Source organism: Carya illinoinensis, chromosome 3 (genome assembly GCF_018687715.1).
Source record: "Carya illinoinensis cultivar Pawnee chromosome 3, C.illinoinensisPawnee_v1, whole genome shotgun sequence".
In the NCBI taxonomy this organism is placed as follows: domain Eukaryota; kingdom Viridiplantae; phylum Streptophyta; class Magnoliopsida; order Fagales; family Juglandaceae; genus Carya; species Carya illinoinensis.
Window position 1 is genome coordinate 23,400,595 of NC_056754.1, and position 23,871 is coordinate 23,424,465.

General features: G+C 36.6%; 1 protein-coding gene and 1 long non-coding RNA gene across 2 annotated transcripts; both read left to right on the plus strand.

Annotated features, from left to right (window-relative positions):
* Positions 1–6,584: 6,584 nt before the first annotated feature.
* Positions 6,585–9,230, plus strand: LOC122305628. Its single transcript, XR_006241180.1, has 3 exons — positions 6,585–7,539; positions 7,653–7,726; positions 9,047–9,230. It is a non-coding gene; the product is annotated as an uncharacterized LOC122305628 (long non-coding RNA).
* Positions 9,231–15,794: 6,564 nt separating this feature from the next.
* On the plus strand, positions 15,795–19,301 carry LOC122304049 (putative F-box/FBD/LRR-repeat protein At4g03220). The gene is made up of 3 exons (XM_043116084.1): positions 15,795–17,290; positions 18,517–18,699; positions 18,799–19,301. Exons 1-3 carry the CDS (start codon positions 16,229–16,231, stop codon positions 19,099–19,101), a joined length of 1,548 nt encoding a protein of 515 aa, XP_042972018.1. The 5' UTR covers positions 15,795–16,228; the 3' UTR covers positions 19,102–19,301.
* The last annotated feature ends 4,570 nt before the right edge of the window (positions 19,302–23,871 follow it).

Sequence of the window (23,871 nt, forward strand, 5' to 3'; positions counted from 1 at the left end):
TTGTCCTACCAGGAATCTGCTCAGACCATAATCCTTTGTTTATTCAAAGCTCGAACCCAGTCCAAGTGGAAGACCCTAAACAGAAGATCTTTAGGTATGAAGTTGCTTGGGGGAAAAGAGAGGAGTGTGCTGAAATTGTAAAAGCTGCATGGAGGTAGGGTTACTCTTAGAGATCTAAACTAGACTTCACTCAAGAAGGCTTAAAAACTTGTAGGGATAAACTGAAGGTATGGAGCAAAGAAGCTTTCAGAAACAAGAAGAGGCTACTTAACCAACTGAGAGAAAAGATAAGGTTATTACAAGCAGCTAACACTGGCCAGTTTACTGGTTAAATTGTCTCTCTACAAAAAGAAGTGGGTGAACATCTTGAAGAAGAAGACCTGAAATAGAGGCAAAGAGCTAAGCAAAGGTGGCTTCAAGAGGGAGACATGAATACCAAATATTTTCACAAGAGTGCTTCTCAAAGGAAAAAAGTGAACACTATTAAACAAATTAGAAGTGAAGAGGGTGTTCTAGCCTCTAGCAGGGAGGAGATAGCCAAGTCTTTCCAAGACTTCTACCAAAAGTTGTTCTCCTCATCTAACCCGAGGAATATAGAGGCTGCTATTCACTCCTTTCCACCCTCAGTTACTAAAGAGATGAATTGGTCTTTATCTAGGCCTTATTCAGCTCAGGAAGTGGACACTGCCATCAAAGACATGAACCCTCTCGGATCTCATGGCCCAGATGGCTTCCCAGCAGCCTTTTATCAACAACATTGGGCTAACATTGGTAATGAAGTAACAGTAGCAGCTCTTGAAGCACTAAACACTAGAAAGGGCTTTAAAGAGATCAACCAAACATTCATTTCTCTGATTCCTAAGAAGAAATGCCCTCAGATTGTAACAGATTTCAGACCCATTAGTCTTTGCAATGTCTTTTATAAAATTATCTCTAAAGTGATAGCAAATAGACTCAAACTCATACTACCTAAGCTTATCTCCCCTTCTCAGAGTGCATTTATTCCTGGGAGGCTGATTTCTGACAATGTGATTGTTGCTTATGAACTACTGCACTCTATGCAAACCAGGTTGAAAGGGAAGCATAATGGTTTCATGGTTCTAAAGCTTGATATGAGTAAAGCCTATGATCGAATTGAGTGAGACTTCTTGAGTAAAATAATGCTTAAAATGGGTTTTAAGACCAGGTGGGTGGACCTGGTAATGCAGTGTGTTACCACTGTTAATTACTCACTTCTTATCAATGGTATACCCCAAACATATTTTGCTCCCTCTAGAGAAATCAGACAGGGGGATCCCTTTTCTCCATATTTATTCATTCTATGCTCTAAATTCTTAAGTCATAGCCTTAACCAAGTTGAGATGTAGGGTCTCATATCAGGGATCCCAGCTGCCCGAGGGGCTATTTATGTAAATCATCTTTTCTTTGTAGACGATAGTTTAGTTTTCTGCAGATCTAACCCAACAAAATGGAGTAAAGTGCAACAAGTACTGAGCAACTATGAACAAGCATTAGGGCAAAGACTTAATCTTGACAAGTCCTCTATCTTCTTCAGTAGTAATACCAAGGTTGAAACCCAGCAGGCCATCCTACAGCTTGCAGGAATTAAAGCTTCAGAAACTTTTGATAAACATCTGGGCCTGCCTTTTTATGTGGGAAGAAATAAGGCCAAAGCCTTCAACTCAGTGCTGGATAGGACCAAAGCTAAAATGGTTAGTTGGAAAATCAATGTGCTGTCTCAGGTTGGGAAGGAAACTTTGCTGAAAGCTGTCTTGCAGTCTATTCCCACTTATAGTATGAGAATCTTCAAGTTTCCAAAAACCATACTTAGAAGGGTTAACCAGCTCTTACAGTCCTTTTGGTGGGGCAAAAAAGAGAATAGCTCCAAAACTCATTGGTTGAGTTGGCAAACGCTAGGGAAATCAAAACAAAATGGTGGATTGGGCTTCAGGGAGTTTGAGTCTTTCAACTTAGCACTGTTAGCTAAACAAGGTTGGAGGGTGATCCAAAACCCCTCATCCTTTGCTGCTCAAGTTCTCAAAGCTAAGTACTTTCCTAACTCCGATTTCCTATAAGCCATTTGTAGACCCAATGACTCTTATGTGTGGAAAAGCTTCATCTCTGCAAGACCAGTTCTTAAAGAAGGACTTATGTGGAAAGTTGGAAATGGGAGCAAGATTCGAGTTTGGAAGGACAAGTGGATTCCTTATCCCTCGTCCCATCAAGTGCAGTCACTTATTAACATACTGGAAGCAGAAGCTATGGTTTCTGAATTCATTAATCCAGATTCAATGCAATGGGACCTTCCACTTCTATATGTAGCTTTTTCTGAGTCTGAGGCAGGAATGATCAGCAGGATCCCCATTAGTCCTTGTAGGAGCAGTGATGTGTTGACTTGGAGGTGCTTAGCTAATGGTAAGTTCACTGTCAGGAGTGCCTATCATCTACAAGGCTCAATTAAAGAGAACAGAGTGGGGCAATCCTCAAACCAAACCTCATCCTCAAGCTTCTGGAATAAAGTGTGGGGCATCAAGGCAATTCAAGCTACCAAGTCTTTCCTCTGGCGAGTAGCAACCGAGTCACTTGCCACTAATCTCAACTTGTTCAAAAGAAAAATGGTTGAGTCACCCCTTTGCCCAGTTTGTCATTTAGAGCCTGAGTCAATATCCCATGCATTATGGTCTTGTAGTGCAGCTCAAGACGTGTGGTCGATGAGTTCAAGAAGAATTCAAAAACTGAGTTCTCATGCAAGTACATTCAAGGAAATCCTAAAGCCAATCCTCCTACCTTTGGAGGTCAATGAAGTGGCTGTCAAGACAAAAGCAATATGGCATAGAAGGAATACGTGGTTTTTTGAACAGCAATTCCAGTCCACTTCCCAGGTCTCCAAACAGGTTAGTCATTAGTTGCATTCTATAAAGACCTGGCAAGAGAGTGAACCAAAACAACAAAAGATTTCCAGGTCTCCAAACAACATATGGTCTGCCCCCCCACCAAACATTTTGGGATGCAGCCTTTGATAAAGGTAAGTCAAAGCTGGGCGTTGGAGTGGCTGTTAGGGACTCAGAGGGACATATTGTTGTGACTCTTTGTTCATCTCTGGACCTGGACCCTGATCCGTTGCTAAGTGAAGCAGTAGCTGCTCGAAGAGCTAATTCCTTTTGTGTTGAACTGGGACTGAGTGATATCATCCTTGAGGGAGACTCTCTTGTAGTGGTAAAAGCTGTCCAACACAGAAAAGACAGTTGGAGTTCTCGTGGAGTAGTCCTAAGAGATGTCAAACTCATGCTCTCTAGAACAAGGCACTAGTCTATCCAATATGTTCCTAGGGAAGTCAATGTACTTGCTCATCAGTTGGCTAAGTTTGGCCTCACTTGTTCACAAGAGTGTATTTTAATTGAGGATTGTCCTCCTTGTATTCGTTGTTGGCTTTAATGACTGAAATACCATTTCTCAAAAAAAAAAAAAAATGTGAAAATTATCGAATTAGATTGAAGTAGTGTCATGATCAAAAATATTAAAAGTTGGGTTATAATCCTGATCTATTTCGCTAACTTCTTGAAAAAACATAATAAAACTCTTAACAATAATGGTGTAGAACTTATATTGTGTTCTTCGTGACTTATTTTTGAGTTATGGATTGATTTAAGGCATATACATGTGTGGATAAGCAAGTTAAAGTAATACTTTATGACCCAAATAAAATAAATTTGAGTCCTATAATAGATGTTGAGTACATTATCACTATTGATTAGTTGGGAAATTCAAACAATTTAGGGTGTATTGTCTCTATTTATGATTTAAATTTTGAGAAAATTGAAATATCAAATTTCTTAAGGTTGGCAAAATCAGTGGGAGCATAAAAACTAGAGGTATGATTGTTATGAAGTGCATTCCTGTAATTACAAAATTCTTGTAGTTTCTTTTTCTGATTATCTCTATGATAACATGGAATAACAAGCAAATCAGAAAAAACACTATTGAAGAATTGGTCATGGAGACATCAGAACAAGTAACCTCTTGTAATTTTTTTGATTTGCTATTTGGTTAGACTACATGATGTATTTTCAAAATTTGAATTTGACATAGAAACAAATAAAAACTCACATGTGTTTTCATAAGTTATAGAAAGAAGTGATTCTGTAAAAGATCGATGCATAAAAGATTGATTGAAATCCACGAATCATTGTAAAACTTATAATTTAATCTAATTTTTTAAAAAGTACAAAAAGCCAAATGTAAATGGGTCTTGGTGTAACACCCGAGACTAGCCAAATATGCTTTCTATTTTTTTTTTTGGATTTATGCGTTTGAACGGTCCAAAGAGTTTTTTCAATATTTATATATATAAAAATAATTATTAATAATTTTTTTCAATGTGGGACTTATTGTTAAGTCCCACATTGCTTAAGTAAGACTCTTGTATGGCCTTAGAGTTCTATATAAATGAGGCCTAGGGTGCCCATGGCACATGCAATTTTGTGATGAACAAGTCTCACTCTCTTGTGATTCTTATGAATAAGTTTAACAAATTGTAATATATATTTATAAATATAAATATAAATATAAAGTGCGGGGCAGGGGAAAAGCAGGGCGGGGTTGAGCCCTGCCCGCCCCCTGCCCCCGCTTAGTGTATTTTATGCGGGGCGGGGTACCCCGTCCGCCCAGGCCGAGGCGGGGCGGACAGGGGCTGGGTAGCGGGAGGTGGGCCCCCGCTGCCCACCCCTAGGCAGAACAAAACATATTTTCAAACGTAATAGAGAGATGATTTTAAGACATATAAAGCCGAAGTGCTTTGGCATAACATAACCTGAGCATCATTAGTGACCATGTTTCATCCCTGTGGTAGGGTTGTGCTAACCTCAGCGGCCAAATGGGGCAGAGACAGATGTGAAATTTTTTCCTTATTATTCTCAAAGCCGCTAGTGTGCACATAGGAAAGATCACAAATAAACCACCTTACTTCCAAAGTGGGTGGACTCAGAGACAGAGTAGTTGGTATCAACCCAAACAGAGCAAAGCAAAACAGAGCAAAGCAAAGCAAAACAGAGTAGAGCAGAGATAGAGTCAGTTACAAAATCAGTACATCATGCCAAAGGTTTTTAGATGCCATATTAAAACAAAATAGAGTATTGAAATATATTCAGATCATTCTCACATATTGAAAACAAAAGTCGAGCATCTTTTTAACCAATGCACAAAATTCCAGATTTTCAATATTGCTATTTTTCAAAATTTAGGGATAGCATGACAAAATGAAACTCATGTCACACAATGCATGTCAGAAACATTCTCTCTTTTTCATACAGATTTCATGGGTAATGCAAATAAACGACTGATGTTGTTTTTTCCAAATTCTCATTTCATAACATAACAAAACATGTAAAATTTTCAGAAAGTTAACCTCAATGTCAATAGTTCGTGTAAAACCTAGTATAGGAACCCCATTTACATAGACTTTTTAGTTTTTTCTAAATCTTTCTACAATCATGCTGAATGAATACCAATCATCACTTATATGAAATGCTAAACATTACTAAGCTTATAAAAAGACTGCTAAAACTAAAATAGCTTTGATAACTAGTTATCAGAAATCTAATAAATAATATTATCATTAAAAATAATCTTAACTTATTTTTAACATCACATTTGAAAATATAATATTTTTTAAAACAAGGTACAACGATCAAACGAGGCTACTAGTACTACGGCAAGCAGATAAATTAGTAAGTCCAAAATATGATATCTACCATAGATTAAAAATAAGTGTAAAAACATTCGCACGAATTTATCCTAACAACTTAAAAGACATGCATGGGTTTTACGTAAAATGCAAAACCAACGGCTGTGCGACGGCAAACTCACCGAGAGAAATGGCCAGGGATGACGAAAGTAGTGGCTGGACAAGATCGTCGGTGTAAGGGGCAGTTGAGGAGCACTGAAAAATAGAGAAAAACATGAGAGAGAGAGAGAGAGAGAGAGAGAGAGAGAGAGAGAGAGAGAGAGAGAGAGAGAGAGAGAGAGAGAGAGAGAGAGAGAGAGAGAGAGAGAGAGAGAGAGAGAGAGAGCCGCTGAGAGGGGAAGCGAGGCCATGGGCTTACTGAGAGGGGCAATGAATGACGGACCCAAGGTGGCAACAACCGGCACTTTCTGGATAGGTAGAGACGACGTGGACGAACTGTCAACATTGTTGGATGTCACCGTGCCGTGGCTGGTGGCTGAGATGTCCGTTCGGGAAGGGTTGTGGATGGCTTTAGGGTGCTCTGGTTTAGGTGTAAGAAAACAGAGGCTGGGTTGGGTTGCTTTCATGGTATTTCTGATGTGAGGCAGTGCCTTGCGAGGTGGTTGAGCAGAGGAGAAAAGCTGTTGTTTGGTTCGTGGAGAAGGGACGTGCGACACCACTAATTTCTTTTTGGCGTGATCTTGTCTGGTTCAGCGGAGGCTAACGAGTGCATGTGATAGGTTCCTATTGAGGGCACAGAGGTGCTGGGCTGTGGGGGCTGACTTGTAGTGGTTGGATGGTGGCTTTTCCAAGTGCCTTGCGACTTGGTGCGGGGAGAGAGAGAGAGAGAGAGAGAGAGAGAGAGAGAGAGAGAGAGAGAGAGAGAGAGAGAGAGAGAGAGAGCATCCACAAGGTGAAGTGCATTGAGAAACCGAAATGCCTGGCATCGAAGTAGTGTATCGGAAATGGAGAATGAAAAAGGAGGAAGGGAGTTACGTGCATGGGCAGCGGTTACCATGCCGTTTCCGTGCTTGATGTAGGGAACTTCTTGTACGTGGGGAGGAGCGGACATGTGGGAAGAGAAAACAGTTGAGAGCAAAAAAGAAAAAAAGAAAAAAGAAAAACGGCACACGGAGAAAAGAGGGCGAGCATGCATATCAGAAACAACAAATAAAAGAAATGGGAGGGAGGGAAAAACATGAAAAGAAAAAGAAATCCCTTACCTAAACGATGTCGGTCACTAAAAGGCTAATATTTTCGCAGCCTCGGCCAAGTTATGGGCCTGGGTATTACATTTCTAGAGTTGCAACAGCCCCCCACGGCCTCCTCCTTCTTGTTCCCACTACCGTAGCACCATTGTGTGGCAAAGCCACTGCAAACGCCACCCTACACAACTGAAGCTGCCAGCCCCAGTGAGCACTACGCGATTCCTAGACGTTTGTCCCGTAACACCCTTGCCGCACGCCCCTTCATCATAGAAGCTGATCAGCTCGACCCAGCCACCATAAGAAACTACCTCTGCCCCATGATAGCCCACTGCTCAGTCTTCTGCTGCCCTCTTAAGCCACTGACCCAAGGCCTATCTGCTGCACCACCAAGTCGCTGTAGTTGGAAGCTGCTCTTTCTTTTCACCATCGAAAATAGCCCGTTTGTCTTATTTTACTACTAAAAAAAAGAGCCATTTTCCTCCAAACCATAAGATTTTCCTTGCTACCATTAGGGCCACGACGCCACCTCTAGCAGCCACAGAAGTCGCCGGAGAACAAGCCACCATAGCCTGGTCGACATTCAGAACCGCCGTCACCTCTTGGCGATCGGTGAGCCCGCGGACTCTCCTTCATATCTTTCATTTTTTCACTCACAGTAGATTGTCTCTCTCATCACCAACCTTCCGTGTTCACTCTCTCTCTCTCTCTCTCTCTCTTCTCAGTGTTCCTCTATGTTGCGGACCACCCAAGACCGTCGCCAAGCCCCTGTTCCTCCGCTTGTTGCCTCTCCTTCTCGGTGAGTCTCCGCACCTGGATATTCTAGTGAATACCTGTTAAATCTGTTTCTAAAAGTGGCCTTTTTTTTTCTATGTAAAGCACAACATGATTTTCTTATTGTTATTTACAAAATTTGCCTTCAAGCACTTTGTTCACGTGTTCTGATCTTAGGTTAAGGTGTTCGGGTTGATTGAACGTCAGGCCGTGCATTTTTTCTAAATGGGTTGTTGTGTTTTTACAGTTTTGGGCCGAGTATATTTTTGGGAGAGAAGACATATTAGAGTTTTTAGGATTTTAGTCACCAGGAAAAATAGAGAATTTTTAAATATATCTAGTTTGAATTACGTACGAGTACGTGTTCAATTTAAAATTTACAGAAGTGTCAATTTTATTGGTGACAAGTAATATTCGTTCAGCACTGTTGTTGAAAAAGTTGTTTAAAAAGTTAAAAAATTCAGATAAGCGAAGTTTTTATACTAGATTTTATATGAATTATTAAGACTGAGGTTGACTTTTTAAAAATTTTGCATATTTTGTTATGAAATGAGAACTTGGGAAAAATAACATCGGTCGTTTATTTACATTACTTATGAAATCTGTATGAAAAAGAAAAAATGTTGTTTGACATGCATTTTGTAGACATGAGCTATATTTTATCATGCTATCTCTGAAATGTGAAAAAGAGTGATATTGAAATTTTGAAAAATTGTGCATTGATTTAGAAAGATGCTCTGACTTTTGTTTTTAATATGTGAGAATGATTTGAATATGTTTTGACACTCTATTTTCTTTTGATATGGCATCTGAAAAACCTTTAGCATAGTGTACTGGTTTTGCATCTGATTCTGATCCCTGCTCTACTCTGCTCTATTTGGGTTGGTACTAACTCCTCTATCTCTGACTGCACTCACTTTGGAAGCAAGATGGTTTTTTTGTGATCTTTCCTACATGCACATGACTGAGCTGAATTATTGCATATTTTATATCTAAAATCAATATATTTTAATTACTTCATTAACATTCTTATTGGTTTTAGATAAAAAACTGTTAAAAAGTATAAATCTGAGTTGTGATTCAATTTGGTTAATATCATGGTTTATGTTTAATTTTATAACCTGTGATTTAATTAGCCAATATTTTTTCAAATGTATAACAAATTTTTAATATTCCATTTTTTTTTAGATTATTTTTTATTTTCTATTTATTTCGTGTTATTTCTTTTGCCATTTTTTATTTATACTATTTTTAAATAAGGTGCTTCTATCGGCATTTACATTATATTAATACTCTGATTTGAAACGATGGGATAAAGATTAAAGTTGGTAACATTGGCTGGCAGCGGAACCACATGCAACGTGTCTGGGTTGGGATGTATAAATATGTGACCATGTATGAAAGAAAGAAAAATCACATGCATAAAAGATTTGGGACCCATGTATAAAATAAAGAAAAGAAATGAAGTACGTGGACGAAAAAAAAAAAAAAAGCATTGGATGATTTATGCGGAAAGAAATCAAGTACATGGAAAGAACCACACGGAAGCTTTTTGGCTTGACTCTTCAATGGGACAACGCAAAGCAGTAGAGGGGTATTGATGGATTTTGGATGCATGTGGGAAGCAACGCATTGGCCTTTCTCAAATTGCTTTCTTGCTTCTGAACGTGGGCACCGCACGCAAGTATTGGTCTGGGGTACTTGGATTTTGACAGAACAGCATGAGGAAAAGCAGTTCTTGGCTTTTCCTTAAAAAAGCACTCATGCAACACATCCCTTGCTTTTGAATAGAGTTAGATGCACGGGAATTTCTTTCTCGAGAAAATATTCGCAGATGCCACTATAGTAAATCACACACTCTACACCTTACATGTCAACCAATTTTACCGTTTGAATTTTTTCCTCCTCGTTGAAACCAATAGCTTGATGTGAGTGAAAGCACTTGAAGAGAGAGAAGTGAGAGACGTTGAGGAGAGTTAGAGAGTAAGAGCTTGATGAGAGAGAACACTTGAGGAGAGAGAGATCGGATAGAGAGAGGGATTTGATGAGAGAGAAAGTTTTGAGAGAGTTGATGAGAGAGAGAGCTTGATGAGAGAGATCTTGAGGAGAGAGAGGTTGAAGAGAGAGAAAGCTTGATGAGAGAGAGAGCTGATGAGCGAGAGAACTTTAGGAGAGAGAGAGAGGTCAGAGAGAGACATGAGGAGTGAGAGAGCTTGATGAGAGAGAGGTAGATTAGAGAGAGCTGATAAGAGAGAGGCGTCTGACATTTAAAAGAAATAAAAAATAAAAAGTGTGTGCAGTGTGCATCGAAACAGTTGCGGATGCATAGCAACTCTAGGCCTGCATCTTAGATGTTGCACCAAATCCATTTCACACACAGTACACTTCATGCTGCCATGCATCAAACGCACCTTACAGAAAGCAACTCAACGCCCTGCACTTTCACCTTCATAGAAAGCACACTTCACGCTTGCTTCATTTTGGGTGTTGTTGGTCTATGTGCATAGAAAAAAAACTCATTTGTTTTCTCAAAGATGAGAGAAAACAGAAAGGAGGGGAGAAAAATATTTAGTTTTTGCTAAAGAGTTTCAGCCGACTCCCAAGACCCATTTTTCCTCAATTTTTGAGTTTTACATTTCCTTTCTTGAAATATCCAAGACTTGTGGCTGGATTCAAGTTCTTATTTTCTTGCATTTTGATTCAAGTTGTTCTCATTTTAATTTACTTCTTTTTTAGTTTGTTACTTGCAGTAATTATTAGTGTGTTGTTCTTATTTTTCTTCTCGGCAGTTTCTTGTTTTTCCAGCAGCGTTCACCTATGTGAAAATCACTTTGGATTAAATTCAGACGTTGCTGAGTTGCACTTTGGATTGTACTCATTGGTGTTGAATGATTCTAAGTAGTGTAAATTTTTTCTGGGTTAGATTGAACTCTTGAGAATGAGAAATAGTGGGTTTTAGATTTGCACACTTAGTGTTTGATGAAATGTCCCTTAGAACATAATCTTCACAATCTTCTATTAATTTCTTGGGAACAGTAGATTAGATGACGTTGATGAATGTGGTTTAGCTTCTTAAGCAAGGATAACCAAAATTTATTCAATGCACATTCACGAATCCATTTAATGAATGGAAGTGATTGAAGTGGTGTCAAGGTGCATTAGAGAAAAAATTATTAGATGCGAGCTAAATATTTCTTATTCCCCACTCGTGTTTGACACGTTATTTTCTTTACTTTTTTGCATATCCTTTAGCATTCATTCACCATCTCATACAAAAGGAAACAAGGGCACTTTTAACAATGTCCAAAAAGAATTGATTATCATTGTGAATACCATTGTACATAACTTTAGTTAATAACTTTCTTTTGTTTTTGATAGTGGATGAATTTGCAATCTAGACTAATCGTTCCTTGAGAAAATGACTTAGTGACTTCCCTAATATTACTTGACAACTCTTATATTTGGGAGTAATTCTTAAAACAATTTTTAGAGAGAATCAAGTTTTTGACACTCGAGACTCCAAGAATAATAAGGAGAAGATTTACCTCTGTCTCTGCCCAGTTTGGCCACTGGGAATAGTACAACCCTACCACAGGGTTTAAACATGGTCTCTACTTTGTGAGATGCTCTGTTTTGATGTGATGATGATGCTCAGGTTATGTTATGCCAAAGTACTCTGGGTTTTATGTGTTTCGAAACCATAGCTCTGTTACATTTGAAAACATGTTTTGTTATGCATGATAACCTTAGAAAATATTTTGTTCTGCATACTATACTCTGTAAATGCTCATGTTTGCACGTCGGTATATGTTCTCTGCTTATTGAGTTGTTGATAACTCACCCCTTATCTCCACAAAATTTTTCAAATAATTTGAATATTTTAGCTGAGGATCAAGATTAGGAAGCATTGGTGAGATGATTTAAGCATGGTGGATTAAGCATGGAAGGTTTCTATGAGTATTAGTGAATTTTATTAAGTAAGTCGTGTTCTAATGATGTGGTATGTTCATAGGTTGATATTTGTATTAAGACTACTTGGTGTTATTAGTTAAGTATTTTTGAATAGTTGATTTAAAACAATGAGATCTATGTGTAATTGAGAATTTGGAATTTATATGTACTACGAGATACGATTTTTAAGTGAGAAGAGTAACTCTCCAACCCATCCGGGACTAGGGCGTTACACTTGAAGAAAAAACCCTTCAAAGGCAATGTTAAATGGTATAAAGTCAGACTTGTTGTAATCAAGGATTTTACTCAGAAATGACCATTGATAAGAAAAAGAGATTTTCAAATAAACATGGAAGGACTCATTCAGGATTACTATAATATTTGTAATTCATTACAATTTAGAGTTACATCAAATAGATGTGAAATAATTATAAAGTGAATGTTTGAAATATACAAGAAGCGAATAAAAGTACTACTTATAAGACGTAAAAGATTTTTGAAGAATGGTATTTGAAACTTGATAATACCAATACTATTTTTGGATTTAAGAAAAATATTTATTGTTAATGTATATATCCAAAAGTCAGTAGGAGTATATTTGTATTTATGGTCCTGCATGTATATGACATTTTGGCAAGTAAAGGTATTGGGATTGAATTTTAATACCAAGACGAAGATTGATAGGATTGTCTCAATATATTTGCATAGAGTTTTAAAAGACTATGCATGTAGAGTTGTTGGTCAATAGATGCTTTAAAAATAAAATGCGACATGCTCAATATTTTACGGTGTTCTCAAACTAATTAGGCTGTTAAAGAAATTATGTATATGATGGTTATAAGGAATTTGATGGTTGCACAAACTTGTATACAATTGAACATCAATTTTACAATTTACATCATTGGTTATTGTCAAAGTAACCCAATGATGTTTGACCTAAAAGTCATGAAAAGAGTGTAAAGTTATTTGCAAGAAATTAAGGACTATATTGTTGCCTTTAAACTGATACTCTTAAGGCAACTAGATATTCAAACTCTATTTTGTGGAATTGCTCTAATGATAGAAAATACAGTTATGGTTATGTATTTTACTATCTAGTACATTTATTTTATGGAAAAGTATGAGACAAATCTCTTACTACTTCATGTGCAATAGGGACTAAGTTTATGATATGCTTTGAAGTCACAGTGTATGGTATCTAACTAAAGAAATTTATTTTAGGACTTAGAATTGTCGACTTATAGCTAAGCCGTTAAGAATGTATGGCAAGAATTCTTTAGAGTATTTTTCTACGAATGATGATTATTTAATGAGATTTTAAATATCTAAGTATTAAAGAGAAAGTATAGAAACAAATATGTCTATATCAATATTGTGTTAATAATTATACTTTAAAGAACATCTTACCATAGTGTAACCTTTAACCCCACTTTTAACTCAAAATAAAATACAATATAGTAAAATAAATTAAAATAAAACAAAATAACATAAAATAGAATAAAACCAATAAAATAAAATAATGTACAATAAAATAAATACAAACGAAGTAGCATACAATAAAATAAGTAAAACCAATAAAAATGACATACTTTAAATTAAATAATTTTAAATTCCAATTTTAAAATTTTCTAGTATTGCATCTACAGGACATGTTGTTTTACCTAGAATAGAACTATTCTGATAGCACCTGTGACACCTCCTACTCACACGTATGGAAATGTGAGAATCATGACGTCGGGATAATGACAACATAGGACACACACTCCAGCGATAAGTGCTCAAAGTGTGTGCAACATGCAAACATATACAATAAAATCGGAGCGGATAAATAAAGAAGTCAACTAAGTAGCTGAATTTTAAATACAAGACTACTAAAATAAAAGTATTACATAAAATTATATAGTTATCCAGTGAAAATAAAGTAAAAACCAACCAAAAAGGGAAACAAATCCCATAATCCAAAAGTGACCACATGTCACTCCACTGGCAGAGCTGATCCCTCAGACTCAATATCTTCATCTCCATCAAAATTTACGATTCCATAAAACGAAATCGTAGGGAAGAATATCGCGTGAGATTGTGAATCTTAGTAAGTAATCAACCAAACAACCCATGAGATATAAACACATTAATGCAACCAACATACATGCGTGCACATGAAGAAACAAGCTGGTGGCCCAAAACCATCATTTTTCCTGAAAATGACCATTTTCCAATGCATGCCAAAAATCTCATTTAACCCAAAACACACCATTAAATACCATCCGCCATTTTCACAGAAAATGGCCCAAACATAGACGCACCATTTTTCCAGAAAATGGTACTTGTATCCATTTAATCATAAACTATTATTTTCCTAGAAATGGCCCGACATATCCATTTATTTAAAACAACCATTTTTCCTGAAAATTGCCCATTAACTAATTATGAACTCACTATAGAAGGGAATCACAGGCGGGACTACCACCGTCCTCGCTTACCATCATCCCTACCGTGGGCATCGTAGGCGGGAATCACAAGCGGAACCACCACCATCCCTACAGCTTCAATTGTAGGCGTGATTTGCAGGCGGGACTACTACTGTCCTTGCTTACCACTCTCTCTACTGCATGCACCATAGGCGGGAATCTACTACTGACCCTACTTACCACCATCCCTACAGTTCCTTTTTTTCCTCTCTCTCTCTCAATCCTTTTAATTTATTCATTACAAACATGCCAAATATCATTTCTCATATGAAAACCCAGTTTTCATTTACAACACACGAACATGCATGAACACAAAGATGAATGTCAAGACATCGAACACCATATATACAAATCCAAACATGACATGAAAACACCAAGCATAAACCAATTCAATAACCAATCTCATCCCCTAATCCAACCAAACCCCCATACTCATCGGACTCAAAGTTCGGCACAAGCAACTAGACTGTAGAAAATTGTTAGTGCAAAAATATATTTAAATATCAATAAATTATTTGAAAAATTACTTACAGTGGTGAAATATAATTTTCGGAGGATCAAGAAAGTGCTAAAGGTGGCGGCACATCAACGTAATAGTGTACTTTTGAACTAATCCATGGGTCTCAAAAAGGCCAAATTTTGAAGGGGACAAACGAAGACTTGGCTTAGTTAGGGAATGGCTTATAGATGTTGGTGAAGCCAATGGTGGTGGTGGTTGGTCATGGGTGGCGGTGTGGGCGATGGTTGGAAGCCAAAAAGCTCAAATCGGAAATGGATATGGTGTAGCTTCAAGGGTGGCAGATCGAGGCTGAGGATGGGTGGATGGATTAGGCAGCTAGGAGGTCACCGGTATTGTGGTGAAAAAAATGGTGGCCAATGGTGGTGCCACGGCGGTGCTGGAATCAAGGACCCTGCGGCATGAAACTGTGCATGGAGGCTAACGGCAGCACGGGAGGGGCTGAGAATGGAGGGGTGTGGTAGCTTACCGGTGGAGAAGAGGATGGGAGGGACGGTGATGACCACGATGGCGCACGGTGGCACATTGGGAGGAGAGAAAAAAACAAGCGGGGGAGGGGAAGGGGATGCCGCGCGTGGGAGGGGAAGTAAGGGAAAGAAGGAGGAAAAAAGAAAGAAGGAAAAAGAGAAAAAGAGAAAAGAAAAAGAGGAGAAAGAAAAAGGGAAAAAGAAAAAAAAAATAGGGAAAGAAATGAGATCTAGTCTTCTTAACTTGGATCATAAAATTGATTCAATGGAAATAAATTTCAAAACTGCAAGTTAAATAAAATAATTTAAATGCAGTGATTAAATAAAACAAAATAATAAAATTCAACAATAAAATAATAATATAATTTAGAATAAAGAACAATTTAAATAATGAACAATATTTAATAACAAGAAAACACTTTAAATTAAATTTCATAGTTAGAAGTCTTAAAATAGTATAATGTAAATCATCTAAGAAGCCCATAGTCTTAATTAATGAAAAAAAATCATTTAATTAAATATATGTAAATACAGTGTATCACATAGTGCCTAAAAACAAGCTTTAGTCATGACATGAAACGCTCGCCCCACTTTAGTCTACCTTCCAGTAGGGAAAACTTACCCTCCTTCATTTCCAGAGTTTGGGAAACTTAAGTCTGTACATAATTATCGGTCAAATTCATAATGAGAATACCCTGATCATCCTCTATGGGGGCTCTATACATAAAGATTGTCTTTGTGTACTCTCACTCTTGTCAACACGACAATTATTCAACTTAAGGTCCATATTAGGAAACTATACACTAAACAATCTGGGCAATTTATAATAATGCGTTTTGGGTTTTCATTGTATCTACCATGCATCCAATCTCCATATAAATGATAAAATTTTCATGATCTTATTTCAATAGGTCAAATGAAAGACAACCCTCGAGATTTTGTTTCTGTTTTGTTTTGTTTTTCTGTTTTATATATTCAGATTCAAAACAAACTCGAACGCCGTTCTCGTTCTCAGCTGAGTTCACTCTTTGAAAGTTTCAAATCCTATCCATCATACTCAGCACCAAACAACGTGGCCTATTGAAAAACAAAGACATGACACGGAGAGAATACCCTCGTTTTGAATGGAAACAAGATATTCTAAGCGCAGGAAACTTCTCCTCCATACTACTGAAAATGGCATCGACCGAATCAGCGATCTTCCTGATGCTGTTCTCCATCGCATTCTCTCCCTTCTACCCATCAAATCCATCGCACAAACCAGTGTCTTATCCAAGAGATGGAGGTCTCTCTGGTTCTCCTTCCCTGACCTTGATTTCACCACCATTAACCCAAATTCCATTTCTTTAACTAATTCGAATCATCCCAAGATTCCCAACAGTACGGAAAAGAACTTGCATAATACTGCTGCTACAAGAGTGGACTTCATAACCCAGGTTTTAGCGCTTCATGACAAATTCTCCCAAATAAGGACGCTTCGTTTCAGAGCCCATTTGAGTTTTTCTCATCTAAATGGTCTGATTCGGTCCGCCACCAGGCATAATGTTCAAGAACTTGATGTCGAGGTTGCTACTGACGATTACTTCAACTTCCCACGATCTGTAATAGCGAGTGAATCTTTAAGGGTTTTTAATCTGAAATCTCGTTATCCGGGTTTTCGTTTGCCTCCTTCATCGGTAATGAAGGATGGTTTCAGATCGCTCCACACGTTATCTCTTTCACTCATAATTTTATACAGCCAATCCTCACTCCTGGACTTGTTCTCGGATCCATCGTTCCCAGTCCTTAGGAAACTGAATCTAGATGCGTGCTTTGGGTTGAAACATCTCAGCGTTGGCTGCCGGGCCCTGGAAGATTTGAGTCTGGAGAATTGTTTTCAGCTATTAGGCTTGAATATTTCAAGTCCGAAATTGGAGCGATTGCGGGTAGCGAATTGTTTTGATGCTTACAGTGATAAAAGTCTGGTAAAGGTTACTGCACCAAGACTCAGATTCCTGGTCTGGGAAAATAATGCCATTACTGATAATAGTTCTCTTGACAATTTAAGTTTTCTGCATGAGGCCTCCATTGGTTTCTTTGTAGTAAACGAAGATACAAGTCATGTGACAAAGATTCAGAGTGTATCCAACCTTCTCTCTGGTGTCTCTCATGCCCACTGCCTAAAGTTTGGAAGCCAGTGTATCGAGGTATTTATCAGTTCTCTCTCTCTCTGCACACAGACACATCTATTCATATATTTCCATCCACATGACTAATATGCTAGTCTATATATATATGTTGTGTGTTACAGTATATTGCAATCGATTCCTATTGATCCATGGCATGAATTTTAATTGGTAGGAATTCAAGAAATGGACAAATATAAATATATATTGATTTCCAAATTTATTTCATGAGTTGATGAGTTTTGTTATTAACTACTTTTGTCTATCTCCTATTATATTTTTAGCGACAAACTTGTCTTGTGGCAAGTAGTACTAATCATGTCAATGAATTAAAAAATCCATTCTCTTGAATGTAACTAAAATTTGTAAACCTGCAATATGGTGAATTATAAAACATGAAAATAAATAAATAAATAAATAAATAACTGAAAAAGAGTAGTAGATCAGTGGAATCTCCTGATCTCCACCATCTTGGAGGTGGCACCCTAAAGACTAGCCACCTTTAGGTTGCTCACAATAGAAGGGGAACCCCCTGACATGGCATTCATTTGGGGCACCAACTCCATCCATTGTTGTCTAAGCCACCTTAAAGGCCGCTAGCTAGATTTGCTCCTCGTGAAACCACCTTTGAGATGACTCAAATAGGACAGTACCCCCAATTGGGGTGAGGAAGGGGCAGTTTTTATTTATTTATTATTTTATGTTTTATTATTATTTTTTTCATGGGATTTAATATTTTTAATTAGCTCTAACGTGGATATAAATTAGAATCACATATTGATTTCTAATTGGTTGACATATGTATTTACGTATCAAGTGACAAGATTAATTAAGTGGTTAGAAAACTAGTGAGAGAATGAAATACTTAATTGCAAAATAGGGAGTAAACCAAAAAATTAGAAACCCGACCTTTGGTCAAAGGAGTAAAAACTCATGGACTCATTTTGCTACGAAAAAACCGTGAAAATTAGAAGCCCATTAATTTTTTTTTTTTTTTGCTTTTGTAAACGAGTAAAATTAGGTATTTGTAAGATCTGTTTAGATAATGAAAATGTTTCATTTCATGTAATCTCATCGTTACAACTTTCTCGTATAATTTTTGTATCACTTTTGCACATCATCACTGTAGATGCATCTTGTTTAGCTATGGCGCTAGTTGTATTATATGATAATTTTGTTTGATTTTGTAACGTCTTAATTTTCTAGTTCCATATAAATGAACCTCGATCGGTTCTCTTTCACTGCAGATTCTATCAAGCAATAATTATTTTGCTGTTTATCTTCAACCATTTAGTAACCTCAATTCTTTGGAGTTGCATACTGGTTTCAACAAAAATAATGTCTTAGGATTAGCATGTCTATTCAGGAGCTCTCCAACACTGCAGACTCTCATTCTCAAGATCATTAATGATCAGAAGATCGAAAGGAGAGTATGTTTTTGTACCTTTATTTTTATTTAAATATTCTCTCATACTTGAATTTTCTCATATAAAGTACTTATCATTCTGGCCTCTCCATTGCTTCCTTAGCAATGGAATAGGGAAATGTGGGACATGTCTGGCTCTGAGGAAGAACAATTTTGGGAATCTCAAACCCAGAATCTTAAGTCTTTCCTACACCACCTGAAGGTAGTAAAGATCCATGGGTTTTTAGAATGTGAGAACGAGGTTAGTCTAGCGAAGTTTTTGCTCAAGCATGGAAAGGCCTTGCAAGAGATGACACTATGCACAGGCCATTGCATTGCTAGAGATTCCCTGAGGCGACAGAAGATCAGATCACAGATGATGGGATTCTCGCGGGCTTCTTCTAATGCTAAAATTGCTTTTCACTAAATATATATTCCCCAACTTTTTAATCATTGATGAGTACAATAATTGTCGAAAATTGTTACGTGGATTCTATTCTGGACTATGTGGGACCCATACATTTTGAAAACTTTGATGAATTTTGCTTAATTAGTATGTTGTTATAAAGCAACGAAGGTACGTTGATTGATCAGTAATCGACTAACCGAGCCAAGTCTTAGTTATCAGCCTTTTGCCTAAACTATTACCATACACCGATATATTGAAAACTGCTCAATTTTGAGCCTCTTGAGTGGGTTTTAGAAATGGTATCAAATTGGTGGGTAGAACTGATATAAGTCTCATCGTCTTAATATGGTGTCTAAAGAGACTCGGATTCATAATCTCTAATCCACCAAACCGCATGGGAATATGCCTTCTTTGTTTTCTTTGATAAAGATGAATTAAATTAAAACAAACATACCAAAACAAGGGATGGGGTGCCCCATACAAAAACTACATTACATGAGTAACCACAATGCTTGGAGGGAGAGAGGTAAAACAAAAAGCAATGGGCAATGAACCATAGGTTTGAGTCCATATTCCTGGCTAAGTCAAGGAGGGGACTGCAAAAAGCGGTTTGACTTGTTTTAACAATTGGATCGATTGGTTCTGGCATTAAAGCACAACCGGTAGAAAGACATTGCAATCAACTATTATGGCGCATTTTATAGGAGCCACTTTCACTGCCTCCATATTCTCATTTGAACAAAGTGAGAACATAGTGAAATAACTAGGAAAATTCTTCTTGTCATCCTCACACTTCACACACCATACTTATTTTAATTTTTTTTTTATTTTTTCTATAATAAATATGTAGTGTGTGGATGATAAATAGAACAATTCAATTAGTTTAATAAGAATAAAATAAAAAAAATAAAAAATAATATTTTAATATATAAAGTGTGTGGTGTGGAATGATGTGTAGCATTCCTTAAATAACTATGTACTGGCATGTAGGCCTGTGAATCAATGCGTGGGGCCCATGAAGACCATCTACTGTACTAGCCTATGGGGCCCATGAGTCGATGGAATGGTGTGGGGCTAATTGCAGTTTGAAGATTTGAAAACAAAAGGAATCCATCAGTGACGCATTCAGTGTTGGAGCAGTGGCGGCACCTGGGTCTCACGCGAGGCTTCACTGGTGCATGAGCCCCACATGCTAGTCAGTTGGCAGTGTTTCTTGGCCCATTTTGAGGCTTGGCACTTGAGGACTACGACGGTGTAGTATGTATACGGATTTCATGGCCAAAAAGTAATAGATTGTGCATTTTTTGACCTAGCTGAAAAAAAACTATTTACAAAACAATGACAAACACTATAAATATGGAGGGGACACTACAACAAATTGCATATTTTGTGACGGATGACATTGTCATAAAAATATCGACACAAAAATTTTTTTGTGATGGTTAGAAACTGTCAACATACTGACACAACAAAGGCATGAAGAAATATATTTTGTGACAATTTACTATTCAACCGTTACAATTTTTGTGACGATCGATAGTCTATCATTTATTCTTTTGTGTGAATGTATGTTTTGACGTTTGGACGCAAACCCAACTGACTAACATTCGAACATTACTTTTTCTTACATTCGATTATATTAGTTTGGGCAATTAATAAATACATTTGCATGTATTTTTCATTCGAACGTTGGAATTTTAAATTCGAACATTAGCTATAAGTAGTTTGGATGTAGTGAGATATATGTTTGGACAATTAGAAGGAAACATTTGCACGTGTCCTTCGTTCGAATGTTTGAAATGTGATGTTTGAATGATACCATAAATTAAGTTTGAACGTCCATTTATCACTAGTTCAAACGTGAAGGGATTGTGTTGAACTCAAGGTTTCAAGTTTCATGTGATTATAAATCTACACATGGATTTTGATGATAACAAATGAATTCAAAGAATAAAGAAGTCTCAAGCTCAAATTGTCTATACAATGGAGTCAAGCACATCAAGGAAATAAGCATGAGCAACAAGGGAACAAGTTCATATTAAAATTATAGAGTAATGTTGTAAATCTCTTCAAAATTTGAAATTATGATTAATGCTCAAAATTAATATTTTATCATAAAGCATTAAAATACATTTTCCACATGTGCATGAATATTTTTGAAAATTAAATTTGAAAATTTTGAAAGATGATTGATTGTCATCTTTTGCATATGCATGCATTGATTAAAGGGTTGAACTTTGAAAATATTAAAGATGATTGATTGTCATCTTTCACATGTGCATGTTTTATTTGAATATTTTCAAAAGTGATTGATGCTTTTTTAGACTTATACAAAAAGTAAAAGATTAGGTTTGAATTTTTTGAAAATGAAAGTGTGCTCATTTTGTCATATGCCAAAAGTAAAAGATTAGGTTTGATTTTTTTGAAAAAGTGAATGATGTTGTCTTTGACAATTGAAAAAGAAGAACCTTTTATTTGAATTCTTTGAAAAAGTGAATGATGTTGTCTTTGACAATTGAAAAAGAAGAACCTTTTATTTGAATTTTTTGAAAAAATGAATGATGTTGTCTTTGACATGTGAATCTTTTTAAATTTGAATATGAAGTCTCATATGCCTATCAATAGATCAATTGAGAGCTTCACATTCATAACACCAAGAGCATACAACATTCATTCAAAACTTTCATTCTCTCTTCTCTAAGCATTGAGCCTTAATCCTTGTTCATTTTGAGAGATATAGCTTGCGCTGTATTGTTCTTATTTCACTCATTGAGGAGTGTTTTCTGATAACCTACCCACTATCAGCTCTTATATCAGAAAAAGGGTGTGTATAACCCTTGTGTGTGTAGAAAGTATTCTACACGGGGAATAGTTGAATCACCACGTGTAAGGTGATTGCAAGTGTAGAGGGTGTTCTACACGGATCCTTTGTAGCGGTATTGTTCAAAGGTGTAATAGGTTTCTATCTCCACCTGAAGGAGGTTGAATAGTGAATTTGAGAATCCTCAAGGGGTAGCTTGAGGCGAGGACGTAGGCAGTGGGGCCGAACCTCGTTAACATACTGAGTTTGCTTCTCTCTTACCCTTACTCTTTATATTTATTGTTATTTTATATTTTGTTTATATTTTATATTATATATTTGATTTATAATTGTTATTTTTTTTATACAACTCAATTCACCCCCCCTCTTGTGTTAGTCATTTGGGCAACAGATTGACTCACTAAAAAATGAGTAGCACAAAGGCTATCTCAAGTGCAAGAGGATGTCGTGTAATAATTAGGAATAAAATTCCTACATCGTCTCTTCGGGAAAAGTTGTTTAAATTCAAACTCGTATAAAATGGTGCAAAGTTTCACAAACAAAAGTGGTAGTATGTACAATGAATGGAAGAGTGCAACGAAAGTAAAAAGGGTACTAGTCATAGACTAGATTCATACTTTTAGATTTTTGAGGGTCAAAATGAAATGTAAAAGACTAACAAATTGAAATTAATAATTAAGGATTCGACTACGCTAGACAATTTTAATTAATCTAAAAATTAAATAATAAAACTGAATTAACCTTTAATCAATCTAAAATGCAATTGTAATGCATATTTAATGGAAGCTTAAAGACACAAGAAAAATAACTAACATAAAATAAAATAAATAGCAAATAAAATGCCTAAACTTTTAAGCCAAAAATATCAACAATACACCATAAATTTTAAATTGAAATTAAATAAAAAGTAGGAAATGAAAAGAGCAAGCCAAATGAATGGAGATGGAGATTGAAAGTGGTGGAGAAGGCTGGACTGTAGCAGCAATTAGACCTCTCAAGGAGCTCTTCAACGGCATTGCAATGTAAACCCAAACACCTATATCCCTGTGTGCTAAAATGCCCTGGAGAAATTATGTGCATGCGGTGCTGAGTTGTCCCCTTGAGAGTAAAAGCTGTGCGGCGTGAAAATGCCCAAGGGAAATCTTAGTGTGCAGCGCGTAGTGAATATAAAAAAAAAATGCATCCGTGCAGGTCAAAAGCCCCCAATAATTGTTGCCGTGCTAAAAATGCTCCAACCAAAATAACCAAAATAATAATGTGCGGCGCCCTTTGAATAAATGATAATATGTTAAGTTGCCCTCGGTCAAAAGTCCTAACATGAATTGAAATCCCCCCGTGCTCTTGACTTAAACGAAAACCCTTCCTTTTTAAATCAGGTCCCATGGCATGAATTAACCAAAAAGCCATTGAATACCCTTCAGGTCCCATGCCGTGAATGAACCAAAAAGCTCCTGTGCATGAAATTATTTTATTTCTTTAATGATTTTCATTTCTTGGCTTATAAAAAAATAGAAATTAGAAAAGAAATAAAATAAAAGAATAGAATATCAAAAATATATTGTGTATGTGAATGAATATTGTCCAATTAAATTACAAGTTATAAAATTAAGCATAAGATAATGCTATTAACCAATTTAAATCACAACTTGGATTTATTCATTTTAACATTCTTTTCATATAAAACCAATAATAATGTACTAAAATGAATAAAATATATTGGTTCTAAATGTATAATATATGCAATATTTCAGTTCAATCATATATACGTTTGGATGTCCTTGAATACATTTGCACGTTCGTGAACTTTACATGTTCAAATGTGATATTGTACTTGCGAACGTTTCTATCGCATGTATCCTTATTTATGTTCGGATGTTGGTTCAAATGTGAAGAGACATTCGAACGTGTGAGGTTGACATTTGAACGTAAAGTCAATCAGAATAAATAAATCGATAAAATTAAATATG